This window comes from Anguilla rostrata, chromosome 1 (assembly GCF_018555375.3).
Source record: "Anguilla rostrata isolate EN2019 chromosome 1, ASM1855537v3, whole genome shotgun sequence".
Taxonomy (NCBI): Eukaryota; Metazoa; Chordata; class Actinopteri; order Anguilliformes; family Anguillidae; genus Anguilla; species Anguilla rostrata.
In genome coordinates, this window is record NC_057933.1 from 81,515,080 (window position 1) to 81,532,843 (window position 17,764).

Below are 17,764 nucleotides of genomic sequence, written 5' to 3' on the forward strand. Positions count from 1 at the left end.
CCAATTCACCCATCCCATCCATCCCTACACAATTCTGCTTTGAGCTAACAGGACCGGTACGCTAAAGCTGCAGTACATCTTGAGCATGTTGCCTCTTCATCCCAGCTGACCTCACCCCCGCCCTGTCATCACCTGACCATGCTAACTGCACTCTGACTGGCCATTCCAGAGCACAGGCTCCTCCCCTCCCCCCCTTCCCCCCCCCGCTCCCAGCAAGCCACTTGCCTGTCCGAAGGAGCCCTTGCCGATGAGCGAGTCGATCTCGTAGCGGTCCAGCCACTTCTCCCCGTTCTTGACGATGTAGTCGTAGTTGTCGTCGTCGTAGCCGTCGTTGTAGACCTTGCGCTCCTTCTTGGTGCTGGAGTCCTCGGGGGGAACCTGCTGGGCACGCCGCTTCTTCTTCGTGTAGTACACCTGGAGCGAGGAGGAGCAGCTCAGCCACCGGAGGCTCCTAACACAGCGCCCTAATGCTCTTAACACAGTGCCCTAATGCTCTTAACACAGCGCCCCTAATGCTCTTAACACAGAGCCCCTAATGCTCTTAACACAGAGCCCCTAATGCTCTTAACACAGAGCCCCTAATGCTCTTAACACAGCGCCCTAATGCTCTTAACACAGAGCCCCTAATGCTCTTAACACAGCGCCCCTAATGCTCTTAACACAGCGCCCTAATGCTCTTAACACAGAGCCCCTAATGCTCTTAACACAGCACCCTAATGCTCTTAACACAGAGCCCTAATGCTCTTACACAGCGCCAAGCTAACATGCTCTTAACACAGCCCCCGTATGCTCTTAACACGAGCCGTCCGTAATGCTCTTAACACGCGCCCCTAATGCTTTAACACAGCTGCCCCTATGCTCTTAACAGCACAGAGCCGCCTGATGCTCTTAACACAGGCCCTGAATGCTCTTAACACAGAGCCCCTAATGCTCTTAACACAGCGCCCTGATGCTCTTAACACAGAGCCCTAATGCTCTTAACACAGAGCCCTAATGCTCTTAACACAGAGCCCCTAATGCTCTTAACACAGCGCCCTGATGCTCTTAACACAGCACTCTAATGCTCTTAACACAGCGCCCTAATGCTCTTAACACAGCGCCCTAATGCTCTTAACACAGTGCCCCTAATGCTCTTAACACAGTGCGCCTAATGCTCTTAACACAGCGCCCTAATGCTCTTAACACAGCGCCCTAATGCTCTTAACACAGTGCCCCTAATGCTCTTAACACAGTGCCCCTAATGCTCTTAACACAGTGCCCCTAATGCTCTTAACACAGCGCCCTAATGCTCTTAACACAGTGCCCCTAATGCTCTTAACACAGTGCCCCTAATGCTCTTAACACAGTGCCCCTAATGCTCTTAACACAGCCCCTAATGCTCTTAACACAGAGCCCCTAATGCTCTTAACACAGGCCTCTAATGCTCTTAACACAGGCCCTAATGCTCTTAAACACAGAGCCCCTAATGCTCTTAACACAGTGCCCTAATGCTCTTAACACAGGCCCCTAATGCTCTTAACACAGCGCCCTGATGCTCTTACACAGCCCTAATGTCTTAACACAGCCTACCTTACACGCCCAATGCTCTTAACACAGCGCCCTAATGCCTTAACACAGCGCCCTAATGCTCTTAACACAGGCCCAATCCTTAACACAGGCCCTAATGCTCTTAACACAGCGCCCTAATGCTCTTAACACAGGCCCCTAATGCTCTTAACACAGGCCCCTATGCTCTTAACACAGAGCCCTAATGCTCTTAACACAGCGCCCCTAATGCTCTTACCAGCGCCAACCTACACCGCCCTAATGCTCTTAACACAGAGCCCCTAATGCTCTTAACACAGAGCCCCTAATGCAACTGCTCTTAACACAGAGCCCCTAATGCTCTTAACACAGCGCCCCTATGCTCTTAACACAGTGCCCCTAATGCTCTTAACACAGAGCCCCTAATGCTCTTAACACAGCGCCCCTAATGCTCTTAACACAGCGCCCTAATGCTCTTAACACAGCGCCCTAATGCTCTTAACACAGAGCCCCTAATGCTCTTAACACAGTGCCCCTAATGCTCTTAACACAGAGCCCCTAATGCTCTTAACACAGCCAGACCAGCCCCTAATGCCTCGTTAAACACAGCCCCTAATGCTCTTAACACAGGCCTAATGCTCTATACACAGCGCCCTAATGCTCTTAACACAGCGCCCTAATGCTCTTAACACAGCGCCCTGATGCTCTTAACACAGGCCCTAATGCCTTAACACAGGCCCCTAATGCTCTTAACACAGCCCCTAATGCTCTTAACACAGACCCTAATGCTCTTAACACAGGGCCCCCTAATGCTCTTAACACAGCGCCCTAATGCTCTTAACACAGCGCCCCTAATGCTCTTAACACAAGCCCCTAATGCTCTTAACACGAGTCCGCCCCTAATGCTCTTAACACAGTGCCCTAATGCTCTTAACACAGCCCCTAATGCTCTTAAACACCAGCAGCCCCTAATGCTCTTAACACAGAGCCTATCTCTAACACAGCCCTAATGCTCTTAACACAGGCCCTATGTCTTAACCAGTGCCCCTAACACATGCCCTAATGCTCTTAACACAGGCCCTAATGCTCTTAACACAGCCCTAATGCCTAACACAGTGCCCCTAATGCCTTAACCAGGCCCATGCTCTTAACACAGGCCCCTAATGCTCTTAACACAGAGCCCCTAATGCTCTTAACACAGGCCCTAATGCTCTTAACACAGCGCCCCTAATGCTCTTAACACAGGCCCTAATGCTCTTAACACAGCGCCCTAATGCTCTTAACACAGGCCCCTAATGCTCTTAACACAGGCCCTAATGCTCTTAACACAGGCCCTAATGCTCTTAACACAGCGCCCTAATGCTCTTAACACAGTGCCCTAATGCTCTTAACACAGGCCCTAATGCTCTTAACACAGAGCCCCTAATGCTCTTACACAGCAGCCCCTAATGCTCTTAACACAGTGCCCTAATGCTCTTAACACAGGCCCCTAATGCTCTTAACACAGGCCCTAATGCTCTTAACACAGCCCTAATGCTCTTAACACAGGCCCTATGCTCTTAACACAGGCCCTAATGCTCTTAACACAGGCCCTATGCTCTTAACACAGCGCCCTAATGCTCTTAACACAGCGCCCTAATGCTCTTAACACAGCGCCCTAATGCTCTTAACACCCAAGCTCTTACCGCCTAATGCTCTTAACACAGCGCCCCTAATGCTCTTAACACAGAGCCCCTAATGCTCTTAACACAGGCCCTAATGCTCTTAACACAGGCCCTAATGCTCTTAACACAGCGCCCTGATGCTCTTAACACAGCGCTCTACTGCTCTTAACACAGAGCCCTGATGCTCTTAACACAGCGCCCTGATGCTCTTAACACAGAGCCCTGATGCTCTTAACACAGTGCTCTAATGCTCTTAACACAGCGCCCTAATGCTCTTAACACAGCGCCCTAATGCTCTTAACACAGTGCCCCTAATGCTCTTAACACAGTGCCCTAATGCTCTTAACACAGAGCCCCTAATGCTCTTAACACAGCGCCCCTAATGCTCTTAACACAGTGTTCTAATGCTCTTAACACAGCGCCCTAATGCTCTTAACACAGTGCTCTAATGCTCTTAACACAGTGCGCTAATGCTCTTAACACAGTGCCCCTAATGCTCTTAACACAGTGCTCTAATGCTCTTAACACAGTGCTCTAATGCTCTTAACACAGTGCTCTAATGCTCTTAACACACTGCTCTAATGCTCTTAACACAGCGCCCTAATGCTCTTAACACAGTGCCCCTAATGCTCTTAACACAGTGCTCTAATGCTCTTAACACAGCGCCCCGATGCTCTTAACACAGCGCCCCTAATGCTCTTAACACAGAGCCCCTAATGCTCTTAACACAGAGCCCTAATGCTCTTAACACAGAGCCCCTAATGCTCTTAACACAGCGCCCTGATGCTCTTAACACAGAGCCCTAATGCTCTTAACACAGAGCCCTAATGCTCTTAACACAGCGCCCCGATGCTCTTAACACAGAGCCCTCCAAAACCCTCAGGATGTCTGAGGCCACAAATGAACTCCACGGGTTTCGGGTCAGCTTCCTACACTGGCCCTACGCTCTGCGGCACACTCGCTCACCTCATTGATGTGCTTGTAAGTCTTGATGAGATCGACGGAGAGTTTTCGGAGCGGAGCGCTGGCAGGATCTCGAAAGCTCGGGGGGATCCTCCTCTGCAGTATGGTCATATCTGACAGCACCTGGAGGGGAAGTGTGGGGAATGAGACACCGCTGAGACTCGGAAGCGGCAACTCATGCGACGAACACGCCACAACCCTCCGGGTTAGTGGTGTATATGATATTGAAGTGCTGGGCACTAGCAATGTTAGCGGTGTATATGATGTTGCAGGGATGGATGCTAGCAGTGTTAGCAGTGTACATGATAGTACAGGGCTGGATGTTAGCAGTGTTAGCGATGTATATAACATTACAGTGCTGGGTGCTAGCAGTGTTAGCGGTGCATATGATACTGCAGATCCGAGCGCTAGCAGTTTTAGCAGGGTACATGATAGTACAGGGCTGGATGCTAGCAGTGTTAGCGATGTACATAGCATTACAGTGCTGGGTGCTAGCAGTGTTAGCGGTGTATATAACATTACAGTGCTGGGTGATAGCAGTGTTAGCGGTGCATATGATACTATAGAGCTGAGCACTAGCAGTGTTAGCGGTGTATATGATAATGTTGTGCTGGGCGCTAGCAGTGTTAGCGGTGCATATAATACAGTAGTGCTGGACGCTAGCAGTGTTAGGGGTGTTAGCGGTGTATGAGAGGCTGCAGTACGCTGCTGGACAGAGAGCTGGCAGCAGCAGCAGGCGGGCAGTCAGACAGGGGGGGGCTGTGCTAGTACAGGGGGGGTGTGGCAGTAGGCAGAGGGGGGGGGTCATACAGGTGGGGGGCCGTGCGGTCAGTACGGGAGGAGGCGGGCTTGTGTGGTCAGTACAGGTGGGGGGGGGGCTCGTGCGGTCAGTACGGGCAGGGAGGGCGGGGCTTGTGTGATCAGTACGGGCAGGGGGGAGGAGCTACTGTGGTCAGTACCTGCTGCTGCTCGGCCATGGAGTGGATGTTACTGAAGGAGGGGTGGCTGTGCTGGCTCGACATGGTTGGCTCAGCGGGGGAGAAGCCCAAGGCAGCAGGCTGGCAGAGGGAGGAGGAGGGGGGCTTGCATCCTGAGCTGCTTCCACCTGCACAGGAGAGAGAGAGAGAGAGAGTAGGAGAGAGAGAAGGTGAGAGAGGCAGGGAGAGAGGGAGGAGAGCAGAAGTAGAAGGGAGGGGGAGAGACAAAGACGGAGAGAGCAGGAATGAGAGGAAGAGTAAAGGGGGAAGCATGAGGGAGGAAGAGTGGAGGCAGATGGAGGTGAGAGCAAGAGGGAGGAAGGGAAAGGGGGAAAGGAAGAGAAACCAGGAGTGAGTGAGGATGAAGGAGAAAAGGACAGTGAGGGAGAAAGAGACAGACATAAGGAGAGGAGAGAAGGAAGGGAAGAAGGAGGGAGGGTTAATGCATATCAGTACTGCGCTCAATACTTCTACACTGGTCATGCGGAGGACTTAACACACTTTTTAGAGGTGAGACCTCATTTTAAACTGCACTCACCCATACACAAGGGTACACACGCACAAACACACACACGCACACACACACACACCACACCACACCACACACCAGGTGAAGTAGTTAGGACAGACTGAGTGAACTTCCTGTTGGTGATGGTACTGAAGGCCGGCGCCGAACGCACGGTGCCGGCAGAAACGCGGCAGTCTCTGAGAGTTGGGTACAGGGGTCGCCGCACACCGCCAAGCGCCACCGCGACCTCACCCAGCCCCCTCTCGCACAGCCCTACACCTTCAACACCCGCCAAACTACCGCCATCTCACCCAGCCCTTAAAAAACTCCCACAGCCCTACACCTTTAACACCCACCCAAGAGAAGCGCCTTTTACGAGCCACAGAGAAAAACAACCTACAAAAATAATGTGCTTATATGACCACCAACTTCTTCATTTTTAAATGAGAAAACCTGCCCAAAACTTGAGGTGGAGCCTCCAACACAAACTGCAACCACCCTCCCCCGGAGGGGGGGGGTCAGAGGAACGGAGCGTATCCATGTACACACAACCACCGCACACACAAAAAAAAACAAAAAGAAAAGTGTGCCTAACCTCCTGTGCAATAAAGCTATGGTGAGGTGGAGCGAATCAGCTGGGTCTTAAGCAGCGCTGCAGTTGTCTTTACTGCGCCTCATTCGTCTGGCCGACACCTGTACGCGTGCCGCTGTCTACGCTCGGGCGTGTTAAGGGGGCCTCGTCTATTAGCCGCGGCTACGTGTGCTCAGACCCGTTACCGAACAGGGAGGAGCGGAGCACGCCCAGGCGCTAACCGCATAAAAGCTAGCCGGGGCTAACGGGCTCGCCGTCTCCTCCTCAGAGGGCGTGATGTCATCAGCCCGAGACCAGACACAGACAGGGCTCTCTGAGAGTGACGTCCTCACGCCGGTCCTCTCCGCTTAAAGAGGCAGAGCCGAGCGATCGCCCTCTTCTCCGTGTTTTTGTTCCCGCACCTCTCTCTCTCTCCTCTTGAAAGAAATTCAAGCGGTTGGAAACGGGAGGTTTCCGGGCGGAGGGGATATGCGCGCGGCGTCGCCGCTCCTGTGGACCCGTCGGCCGGGGCTGCCTCACGCTCTCCGGTCCCCAGCGCCGCGCCGGCGCAGCGCTCGACTACTGAAACAAGTCGGCTGTGGGAGCGGCGCAATCACAGCGCTTGTGCCGAAACCCAGCACAGTGTTAATGCAGAACCCCAACACAGGGGAGAGGGTAGTTAATGCAGAACCCCAGCACAGGGAAGAGGAGTGTGTAATGCAGAACCCCAACACAGGGGAGAGGAGTGGTGCTAATGCAGAACCCCAACACAGGGAAGAGGAGTGGTGCTAATGCAGAACCCCAGCACAGGGAAGAGGAGTGGTGCTAATGCAGAAACCCAGCACAGGGAAGAGGAGTGGTGCTAATGCACAACCCCAACACAGGGAAGAGGAGTGGTGTTCATGCAGAACCCCAACACAGGGAAGAGGAGTGGTGTTAATGCAGACCCCAGCACAGGGAAGAGGAGTGGTGCTAATGCAGAACCCCAGCACAGGGAAGAGGAGTGGTGCTAATGCAGAACCCCAGCACAGGGAAGAGGAGTGGTGCTAATGCAGAACCCCAGCACAGGGAAGAGGAGTGGTGCTAATGCAGAACCCCAACACAGGGAAGAGGAGTGGTGCTAATGCAGAACCCCAACACAGGGAAGAGGAGTGGTGTTCATGCAGAACCCCAGCACAGGGAAGAGGAGTGGTGTTCATGCAGAACCCCAGCACAGGGAAGAGGAGTGGTGCTAATGCAGAACCCCAACACAGGGAAGAGGAGTGGTGTTCATGCAGAACCCCAACACAGGGAAGAGGAGTGGTGTTAATGCAGAACCCCAGCACAGGGAAGAGGAGTGGTGTTCATGCAGAACCCCAACACAGGGGAGAGGAGTGGTGCTAATGCAGAACCCCAGCCTATCGTTGCTCAGCTGAAACAGACTTCACTGTAGGTCCCAACAGCATCCCCATTTACTGATAAACATCAGCCCCCAACAAACAGCTGATCAACTCCTGAAACATGCCATGAACGATCAGACTCAATGTTACCGGTCACTCAACATTTCTTTTTTTTTTTCTTTATTTCTTCAGAAGTCTTGAAGCGCACGGCGCTCTCAGAAGCAGCACCGACACCCCACGGGCTCTTCAGCACAGAACAGTGGGCAGTCCCCACCGCAGAGGGCCACAGACGCGATCACGGCGCACAGAGTACCGACGGTGGCGGACTCGCACCCCTGGCAACGCGCAGGGGGTTCGTGCGCATTCGCTGAAAGTCGAGCCGCGGACGCGGGCCGCGTTTAGAGGCGCGCGTGAGACCTGCGCCGCGCGCTCGGGCGCGTACCGGAACGAGCCGCGGGGCGGACCAGAGCAGCCAGCTGCTGGAGACGCGCGCAGGTCTGCCTTAGAAACAGTCAGCAGAAATACTTCCTCCGGGAAGGAGCCGGGATGTAAATAAAGAGGCAGCAGAGCCGAGCGGGCGAGGGGAGGGGAGGGGAGGGGAGACCGTTTTAACCGACAGCAGATCGCAGCTTCTCCCTTCTCCCGGCCTATTTCTGCATCCGTCCATCACTCTGTTTGTTAACAACGCAAAGCCGATCCCCTAGGTACACGCAGACTGCGACCACTTTCTCCTCTCTCAGCTGTGAAAAAGGTTCGATTTGAGCGTTCCCGTTTGTCGTCGGTCATGTGACTGACAGGTATTAATCACAGCAGAAAGGCCAGCCTCCCTCGCTGCCAATTCTGTAAAAAAAAAAAAATTAATTGTTTTCGCCGAACAACTGCAACTGTGCTGTCCGAAAGCAAGGCCTGTGAACCACATGAAGTACTGCACGGCAGATTTCTTTTACCGCTGCTTTTAATATCAGACAAGTGAGGAATAATGGGGGTATAATTTACCAGTGACACATTACAACTTGAAATAGCCACGCGATCAATGACTGCAGTTTAAACTCATTCCTCCACAGTGCAAAACGACATGTCTGACCGCCATCGACCCAGCGAGACCGGCTACAAGCACAGTTCCACCTGCACGGCCACTGCCTGGATCAAAGCACGCTTTGTGCTCCCACTTCAAACTTCTTTCAACAGCTCAAGCCACTTAAAAAGAAAGCCACGTGATTTTAAAACAAAAAAAAAAAACAATGGGTTGTCAAGCTAGCGCCTTTTCTAACGTATTTCTTTGCTTCAAAGCCGTTTATCCAGCGTCAGCATTGCAGTTCGGTTTTTTAGAGCCCTGAGATCAAGGCACGAATGCTCAGGTGAAAGCCCCTCCTTAACCTTAACACAGGCAACCGCAGCACCCCTCACCTCAGCCAGGCTCGTGCACATTTAAAACCATCTTTGTAAACTGATGGACAAAACCGGAGGAGGGGGGGAAAGAAAGGCGGGGGGCGGGGGGTGGGGGGGCTGAAGTTGGGAACAGACCCTTCTAGAGCGCTGCTTTATTCAGGCTCGCACCCCTGCACAGAGCTGAGAGTGAGCCGGGAATGCAGAGAGATCTGCAGAGACCAGGATAAATGTCACACTGCGCCTTTAAATTCTGAACTGAACACATTGAGAACTTCCTGAGTGTGACATCCCCCTTCCTCTCCCTTGATTGGCGGAGGCCCCCTCCCTCTCTGCCTCCCCATTGGCTGCTGGTATCCAAGGGCTGGACGGCGAGGTCTCTATAAATAAACCTGGTAGCTTGTGCTGTATCAGCAACCCTTCCCACAATGCCGCTCTCACCCTCCCTCCCTCCCTCTCTCTCTCTCTCTCTCTCTCTCCACTTCCCTTGCGCACCAATCTGGCCAAAGCACTTACACAAATGCTCTGTCTAAGAGGAAATGGGGGGATGATATTAATAAAATATAACAGGTAAGGGTAAGTAAGTCTTATCTATAGATATACAGGTGCAGGATTTCACTTATGTAAGTGGTCCAACTGAAGGGGGAGGTGGTGTAATGTATCAGGCAGCATCTGAATTAAACATTTTCAGCAATTAACGGTGTGCGGGCCACAAAGTCCACTCCCCCTCCCCGTCAGTGGCTCACAGCTGACCAAATACAGCTGCCAGCTGCCAATCAGGGTGTCACCATGGCAACAGACCAGCCTACTCCCTGTTTCTAAGGAAAGGGATGGAAGGGTTGGGGGGGGGGGGGGTGAGCGCGTGTACTACCAACAGCTGAATACCCCCGCCCCCACTCCGCGCTCGTCCCTGACGACCCCACTCCTATTTCCTGTTAGGGTAATGGGAGCACAGGAGCTACCCAGCCTAAAGTTGGACACGGAGTGAGAAGGGGAGACAGTGATAGGTGAAGAAAAAGGGGGAACAGATGAAGAGCAAGAAGAGTGAGACACATGAACACAAAGAGGAGGGAAAAGCGAAAGACTTACAGAGACAGAGAAAGAGCAAAAGACGGAGAGAAAGATAGTCCAAGAAGGGAAGACAAGGACAGAGGAAGCGAGAGAAAGACAAAGAGATAAAGAAATACAGATAGGGAAATAGACAGAGGAAGAAAGAGTGAGTGAGAGACAGAATGTAAATGTTTCTGGCTTTGGTTTTTCACACTTCACAGTCTGCATGGCCTCCCACTCAGACAAGCCGCTTCCTAACAACTGAAACACTGACACACAGACACTGCCTGCCACACGCTACAAGCTACAGGCTAGGCCCCAAATACTACTGCACCGCTACACGCTACAGGCTAGGCCCCAGATACTACTGCACCGCTACACGCTACAGGCTAGGCCCCAGATACTACTGCACCGCTACACGCTACAGGCTAGGCCCCAAATACTACTGCACTGCTACAAGCTACAGGCTAGGCCCCAAATACTACTGCACCGCTACACGCTACAGGCTAGGCCCCAGATACTACTGCACCGCTACACGCTACAGGCTAGGCCCCAAATACTACTGCACTGCTACAAGCTACAGACTAGGCCCCAAATACTACTGCACTGCTACAAGCTACAGGCTAGGCCCCAAATACTACTGCACCGCTACACGCTACAGGCTAGGCCCCAGATACTACTGCACCGCTACACGCTACAGGCTAGGCCCCAGATACTACTGCACCGCTACACGCTACAGGCTAGGCCCCAAATACTACTGCACCGCTACACGCTACAGGCTAGGCCCCAGATACTACTGCACCGCTACACGCTACAGGCTAGGCCCAAATACTACTGCACTGCTACAGCTACAGGCTAGGCCCCAAATACTACTGCACCGCTACAGCTACGGGCTAGGCCCCAAACACTGCACCGCTACAGCACGGCTAGGCCCCAGATACTACTGCACCGCTACACGCTACAGGCCGAGGCCCAAACACTGCAGCACCGCTACACGCTACAGGCTACAGGCTACAGACTAGGCCCCAAACACTGCAGCACCGCTACACGCTACAGGCTACAGGCTGATAAAGACTTGGTGTCCGGGGGAAATCCGGACGTGTGATTTTAGCATGCGAGTGAGCGACAGAGTGAGTGGTGGATGTGGCACCATGACTCGACATGTAGCAGGGGCTCTCAGTGCTCCCAACACCCAAAGCCAGAGCAGGTCAAGGGAGGCCAGTCCCGGCCCACCCCCCACTCCCCAAACCCAGAGCAGTGCGCTCAGCTCCAGGAGGGCGGCTGCAGTGAGAGACAGGCACAGCTGGGCCGCCTCCCCCACGCTCTGTGACGCTGCGCTTTTCAGTGCGTGTTTCAGAGAGGGTCCTTCCTGTCAGGTACATGTCAACCCCCCCCCCCCACCCCCAACCCACCCCAACCCACCAGACCGACCGACCTTGGCCTCCACCCTCGTGCTGCACGCCCCGTGTGACTGTGGCCGCTGACACCGCCGGCGTCACCACCTTCTATTTGCGCCAACTCACCCCGCTGTCCAATCGGAGGGAAGCATTTTACCCCGACGACGCGCCGCGGCATCGGACAAGCCCTCCACCCTCCCCGCCTCGCAGAAAGGGACAGATGAGTAACTGACGGCCACGCTTTGCCCCCCAGCCTCCTTCAGGCGCGCAGTAAACCCGATGACTCCGGTCACAGAACACCGCCTCATGCCGCGCCAGCCGCGCGCCCGCTGCCAAGTCTCAGGCTGCCAGGCGGCCGAGCGCAGGTAGAGCCGGGGTGCTTTCGCCAGCAGGCCTGGGCAACACCGCCCCCCCCCCAAACCCCCATCGCCTCCCCACCCCCCACCCCCGAACTCCTACACCCCCCCCCCAGCATTCCGTCCCCGTGTCACTGGCGCGTTATTTATTTGAGCGGCTGCCCTTCGCTCCGTTTCTCCCGGGCCACCCGCACGCCGGCGGAGTTGGCCGCAGGAGGAGCGCGTCCTCCTCAGGAGCCCGGCGCGGGGAGCGCGGAGAGCCCCGCCTCCGTCTCACAGGAGGAGGAGGAGGAGGAGGAGGAGGAAGAGCACTTCCCGAGGGCCTGGCACGACTCGCGTTCGCTGCCCGCTGCCACCGCCCTTCACTCACAGAGCTTCCCAGGGGAAGTCTGTCTCTCGGAGGCCCGTTCACTGGGAACAGCCACCGCCCCCACCCCTGCCCTCACCCCCACCCCCACGCCCAACCACCCCCACACCCAAACCCACCCCCGCCCCCACACGGCCACATTCACACACACGCCCAAAGTTCAGGATGGGAACGACAGTCGCTCTCCCGCTTTTGAATTCTGCGCCGTGTATCAAACAGGCGCTTTGACGCATAAAATCCCCAGTGAGAAGGCGGAGCCCGATTGGGGTAGGGATCACTGAGGGGGAGGGGGCTGTTTAGGGCGGAGGGGGCCCTTTAGGGTGGAGGGAGGCGTTCGGGGTGGAGGGGACCGTTTGGGGTGGAGGGGGCCATTTAGGGTGGAGGGGGCCCTTTAGGGTGGAGGGGGGTGTTCGGGGTGGAGGGGACCGTTTGGGGTGGAGGGGGCCATTTAGGGTGGAGGGGGCCCTTTGCAGTCAAGGGGACAGGTGCTGTGAGTGTCAGATCATCCATAACCATCCGTTTTCTCTACTGTTCTCAGTATAGCCTACACACAGCCTACACAAGCCTACACAAGGACCCACCTACAGGTGTGTGGCAGATCAGCCTACATACCTGCTGCAGGCGTGACCCGACTGTGGCACCAGAACACAGGCAAAGAGCTGGCCCCGCGACACGCTAGATCGCGGCGTTTGTGCTCTGGGATTAATGAGCAGCTGTGGGAGCGGGCTCCTCGTGCCGCGCCTCAGTGACACGCGGGTCATGTGACGCGCAGGCGAAGCGTACGTCGCGTGCTCTAACCCTCCGCCGACGCCTGCGTCCTGTACCTGCGACCGAGAAAGCCTCCGACCGAGGTGACGATTATTCATCATCTCTGCGTTAAAACTTCAGAGTCCAAAGGAGACAAAAGGAGGGGCGAAAAGACAGAGAGGAGGAGCAGCAGGCAAAAGCTGTCCCGGGCCCACGCCGTCCCGTACCAGGACATATAGTCCTCTGGCTTCACGTGACCCTCCCTAAACAGGGACCGCAGCTCCACTGGGTGTATCACGAGTACCCCCCCCTCCCGCTCTCCCTCCCCCTCTCTCCGTCCGCCCGTCCGTCCGCCCATCCCGCTCTGATCTTTAGACGGTCCCCCACTTGAAGCTGAGTCAGACAGCGCGCTATTAATAAAAGCCATCTGGGCCGAGGTCTCGGAGAGGCAGCGACGCCCGTAAATCCAGGCCCCGCGCAGGACGTTCAAAATAAGAGCGCTCAAATCTCAATAAAAATCCAGCCGCAAAGCTGACGAGGGGAAGCCCCCCCCGCCTGGCAACAGCCCCCCCCCCCCCACCTCGAAACGCGCACACACACAAACACACACGCACGCATGTGCACATGCACACGCACGCACATGCGCACAAGCCACAAATAATCCACAAGCCACAAGCCACCATAATATCCGGGCCGCTCTATGCTCCTCGTTGCAGGACAGAAGCGGCGGAGTCACCGCTAGCTGTTTCCCATGTTCTGGAGGAGATGTTTCTTGTGTCTTCACTTTTTTTTTGTTTGTTTGTTTGTTTGTTTTTTTGTGAACTCTGGGAACCATCAAGGCCAAACCTCTCTCAAAAGCTCACGCTTTTAGGATGTGAACCCGTGGCACTTGCAGTAACAGCACATGGCCTTGATCAACTCAAGGGCAATGGTGAAGAGCTGACACTGACCTCCACTACAACATCGGACTCTCTCTGAGGGTCAGCAGCCCCCACCCCCAAACACAAGCCCCCCACTTTGTCTGTCCTGTAGGCAGAGAAATGCTCACTAGCCAACTCAAACGATAGGGCTCCCTAAAAACATGTTTCTCTAGGCGCACCTGGAGACAGAGGCCACTGCGTGGGGTGTACCAGCAGTCCTGGACTACAGTACCCATGAGTGCTTTTGCGTAGTAGCCTGCCACCCTGATGCTCACTGATGCACACGTGGGCACCTGTGTCAGGCAAATGCAGGCTGAAAAGTTACGACTACTTCGTTCCCTAGAAGAAGACTGAACACTCATCCCACCTCAGCTGAGTGCCTTCATGGCTCCAGATCACCTCCAGCTGACTCTAACCCAGGTAATTAATCTAGGCTGACCACTCGTAATGAAGGTCTCTTTGGGGAAAGAGTGATCGTTCTTCCTCCCCCGTGTGAGTGAGCCGCTGTCGTCCCTGTATCTCAGCCCGCAGCCGGCAGAAACGACGTTACAGACGTGCGGTTGTTACTGGCGCAGCGCTTTCCGTGCGTATGAAAGAGTGGGGGGGGGGGGAGTGAGAGAGCAGTTTTGAATGTTTAATGTGCGTTCCGTGATGGAACTGCCCGTGTCAGCGAGGATACCGTGAGCGGAACCCAGCGGGGGGGGGCGGGGGCGCACGCAGAGACGGCGGGTGGCGGGAAGGAGGGGGAGGGCACTGGCGGGGGGTTGTTTGGGACAGGCAGGGCAGGACTGGCGCTTGGTCACGCAGGTACCTCGCGGGCGCTGCTCAATAACATGTTTTTGCCTGGGTTTGCGTCACCGGCAGCAGCGGGAGGAGGGGCGGGGAGGGGAAGCCAACAGAGCCTGGAGTCTGACACTACACCCCGCCCCCTGTCTGTCATCTCCCACGACATCTGCTCATCATCCACCCCCCCCCCCCCCTCCCTCCCCCGACACTCACAAGCAAAACTTACATTCGCTACAGCAATGACAAGTAAAACATATTTCTTCTGCAGTGAAAGTTAAAGCGAGTGACATGAGGCACTGAAGACCAGTTACACCACCTCCACATGGGCGGCTCCCACAGAGCCTGTCAGCCAATCGGGTTCCAGCTAGCGCTGTGTGTTTATCTCCCGAGTGATTCTTACTTCAGCCTTAATTACATTCCTCAGACTCACACAACATGCAGACAAAGTTTACAGAGACTGACTGACCCCCCCCCAAGCTCCCCCAAAAAACCCCTGATGAGAGCAGCTGAAACGGTCCGGCTGAAAATTTCAGCTGAAAAACTTCTTTTAAAAAAACTGTTACACAGCGTGTTTTTGGCCATCTCCAAATTTTAAAGAAAGTAAGAGAGAAGAAGGGAAGTGTCTCCCCGCTGATTCTTACAAGCGGAACCTCACGCATAAAAAAAAAAAAAAAAAAATGTATATACCAAGGTTTCCTCAGAAACGGGAAGCTGGCCCCAACAGAGAAGGTGTAAAAAAAAAAAAAAAAAAAAAAAAGAGCGGGTTCTCGACTTGGCACGAAACCCTCAGACCTGCGAGACAACGCGAGGACACAGAGGGACAAACAGCCGCTTCACCTTTAGACCGTCGTTTTGCGCACGCTCGGCTAATCAGAAACCACAGGACCGTTGAAGCGGGGTGTGTGGGGGGGGGGGGGGGGTAGGGCAAAGGTTAGGGCGTGTTGTATTTGGGGAGAGGACGCTTGTGTGAACTTATTTTCCTCCTCTCCGTCACCGCACAGACAGACACACCCTCTGCAGCGCTGCTCAGGGTTCAGGGAAGAGCGCATTTCATCCACGGTTCTTTGAGTCAGCTTGAACTCACGCGCAGCGCGTGCATCGCAAGAAAAATGCCCACAGTTCCCCCCCCAGTACCTTCCCAACCCCGATAACAGCTCACTTTCCCCGTCAAGTGCGCTGAAAACAGCGTGATGATGACCTGTAAGATGACCGGGCAGGGCGCATACAGACTGCCTTTCAGTCACATCCATCAGAGCGTCACTCGTGAGCCTAGAAGTCAGACACGTGCACATGGAAGCTGGGGGCCGACTGTCCCCCGGCACACAGAAATAGACGGCAGCAAAGTCAGGCGGATGCACAGATATAAATAAACACGGTGAATTAGGAGAAACGTCTGAAGAGTTTCGCCTAGACGTGCAAGTACGCCACCTTCCCACCACACACACACACACACACACGGACAGGGACACTGACACGGACACGGACACACTTTCCCTCGTTCAAAGAGAGGGAACGGCGAGGAGGGCGTCAAATTACGGTTTGACAATCACGGCGGGGCTCTGATTTACCGCCGCGCCGCTGAATTCCCATCACTTGGAAGTGATAATGGCGGCATTAAAAAGTTATGCACACTCCGCCATAAACACGAATGTTTCGAGTGTCACCGTCCTCCACCAGCGCAGGCCCACCGACAGGCTGCGATGCTAAGGGCTGGGGACGCGGTGTCGAGCTCTTCCGCGTTACTGAACCGTGCTAAGCACGGGGGGGGGGGGCACTTTGACCCTATAAAACGCCGTTGGAAATGTCTCATCGTGGGCTCTCGACGCGCCAGGCTTCAGATCAAACGGCCACTGCCACCGGTCCCAGTCAGTCAGACGTGTCAGCTGGGGCACTGGCCAGCGGCTGTGAGGCGGACCCACCGCATTGAGCAGACCGCGCCTGCGCTGCGCCCAGCGGGAGGTTCACTGCCCACCCGCCCGAGGGAACCTCCCCAGCGAGACTGGAGTCGGGCGCACGGCCCTGCGGAGGGGGCAGCCGCCCGGTCAAGGCACCAGCACAGTCCAAACGAGGGCTTAAAAAGGGGCGGGTCTGCATTGACTGACACCACGCCCGTGAACCCCAGGAGACCAGGAAGTGCCTGAAACTCCTCCCAGGGAACGCGTGGGGACGTTCTGACTGCGCTCAGTCAGGGGGGGTCTGCGGCAGGAAGGCGGCGAGGTGGGCTCTGTCCGAGGCTGCCACGGACTGAAGTTGGGGAAATGGCAGCCAAGGACAAACCCCAAGGTCGACCGCACTGTCGCTCCACTGCCCTGCGTTCTGAAGCAGTGACGTGCCACCGTCCCACTGGGAGATGAAAAAGTTCCTCCCAACTGCAGCGAGGTTAAAGGCACTCCCTTCTGACAACAAGGACCATCTTTAGTCTCAGTGCGGGAGTTCCCACACCTTCGCTTCTTCTCCGGCTAGGTGAGCGACATATTTGTTTGGAAACACTTGAAAAGGTCAGATTACCACTCAATTACCACTCAACTCCTTTAAGCTGCCGAACGACTGCAAGATAACTGAATCTTTCAAGTCCTTCCCTGAACTGAGCGCGTGCGAAACCCAGGCTGGCAGGCCGTGGCACAGCGCTATGCACTATGTCCTTCTCACACAGGGGCTGTTCTTTCTCCCCCGTCGCCCTCCCTCCGGTCCCACTCGCACACTTCCGCCAATTGAATACCCCCGGCCGCGCGTCCACAAGCTGCTTCCTGCCGCAGAGCGAACCCAAACGCACCCGCTTCCAAACGCACAACTGGAAACACAAACGAGTCTCACTATCACAACACACCTGACCCCTCGTCATCGTTCGCCAGTGGGTTTTAGTTGACACGTTATAGAGTTCGTTCAATTTGCCAAAGAATGAGGCACTCAGTTTTGGTGATACCAGTTTAAATGAGACGCATCTCCGCCCTTCAATCTTGTGCCATCGGTCACTTATCCAGGAGGCGAGCCAGAGGTGATTCCCCCGCAAACTGCCCTTTTCTGTCAGTGTGACCTTATGACATCAGCATGCTGTGTCAGTTAGCCACATGAGACTTCAGTGCTCAGCCAAAACTCCTAATGATTCAACTCCTCCCTCTTGGCATGATGTCATGCTGTAGAATAAACATTTAAGCTCCCGCCTGATATG

The 17,764-nt window shown here is 54.9% G+C and overlaps 1 protein-coding gene across 4 annotated transcripts in view; it reads right to left on the bottom strand.

The window, feature by feature from the left end:
• The window catches only part of dyrk1b (dual-specificity tyrosine-(Y)-phosphorylation regulated kinase 1B), a 58,039-nt gene that overhangs the window by 9,267 nt on the left and 31,008 nt on the right, over positions 1-17,764 (bottom strand). For all 4 annotated transcript variants that reach the window (XM_064305067.1, XM_064305058.1, XM_064305040.1 and 1 more), the window contains exons 2-4: positions 5,111-5,256; positions 4,155-4,274; positions 226-414 (exon numbers count right to left, since the gene is read on the bottom strand). In XM_064305067.1, coding sequence (XP_064161137.1) covers positions 226-414; positions 4,155-4,274; positions 5,111-5,173 — 372 coding nt within the window. In that variant the 5' untranslated portion in view covers positions 5,174-5,256. The remainder of the gene's footprint in view (positions 1-225; positions 415-4,154; positions 4,275-5,110; positions 5,257-17,764) is intronic.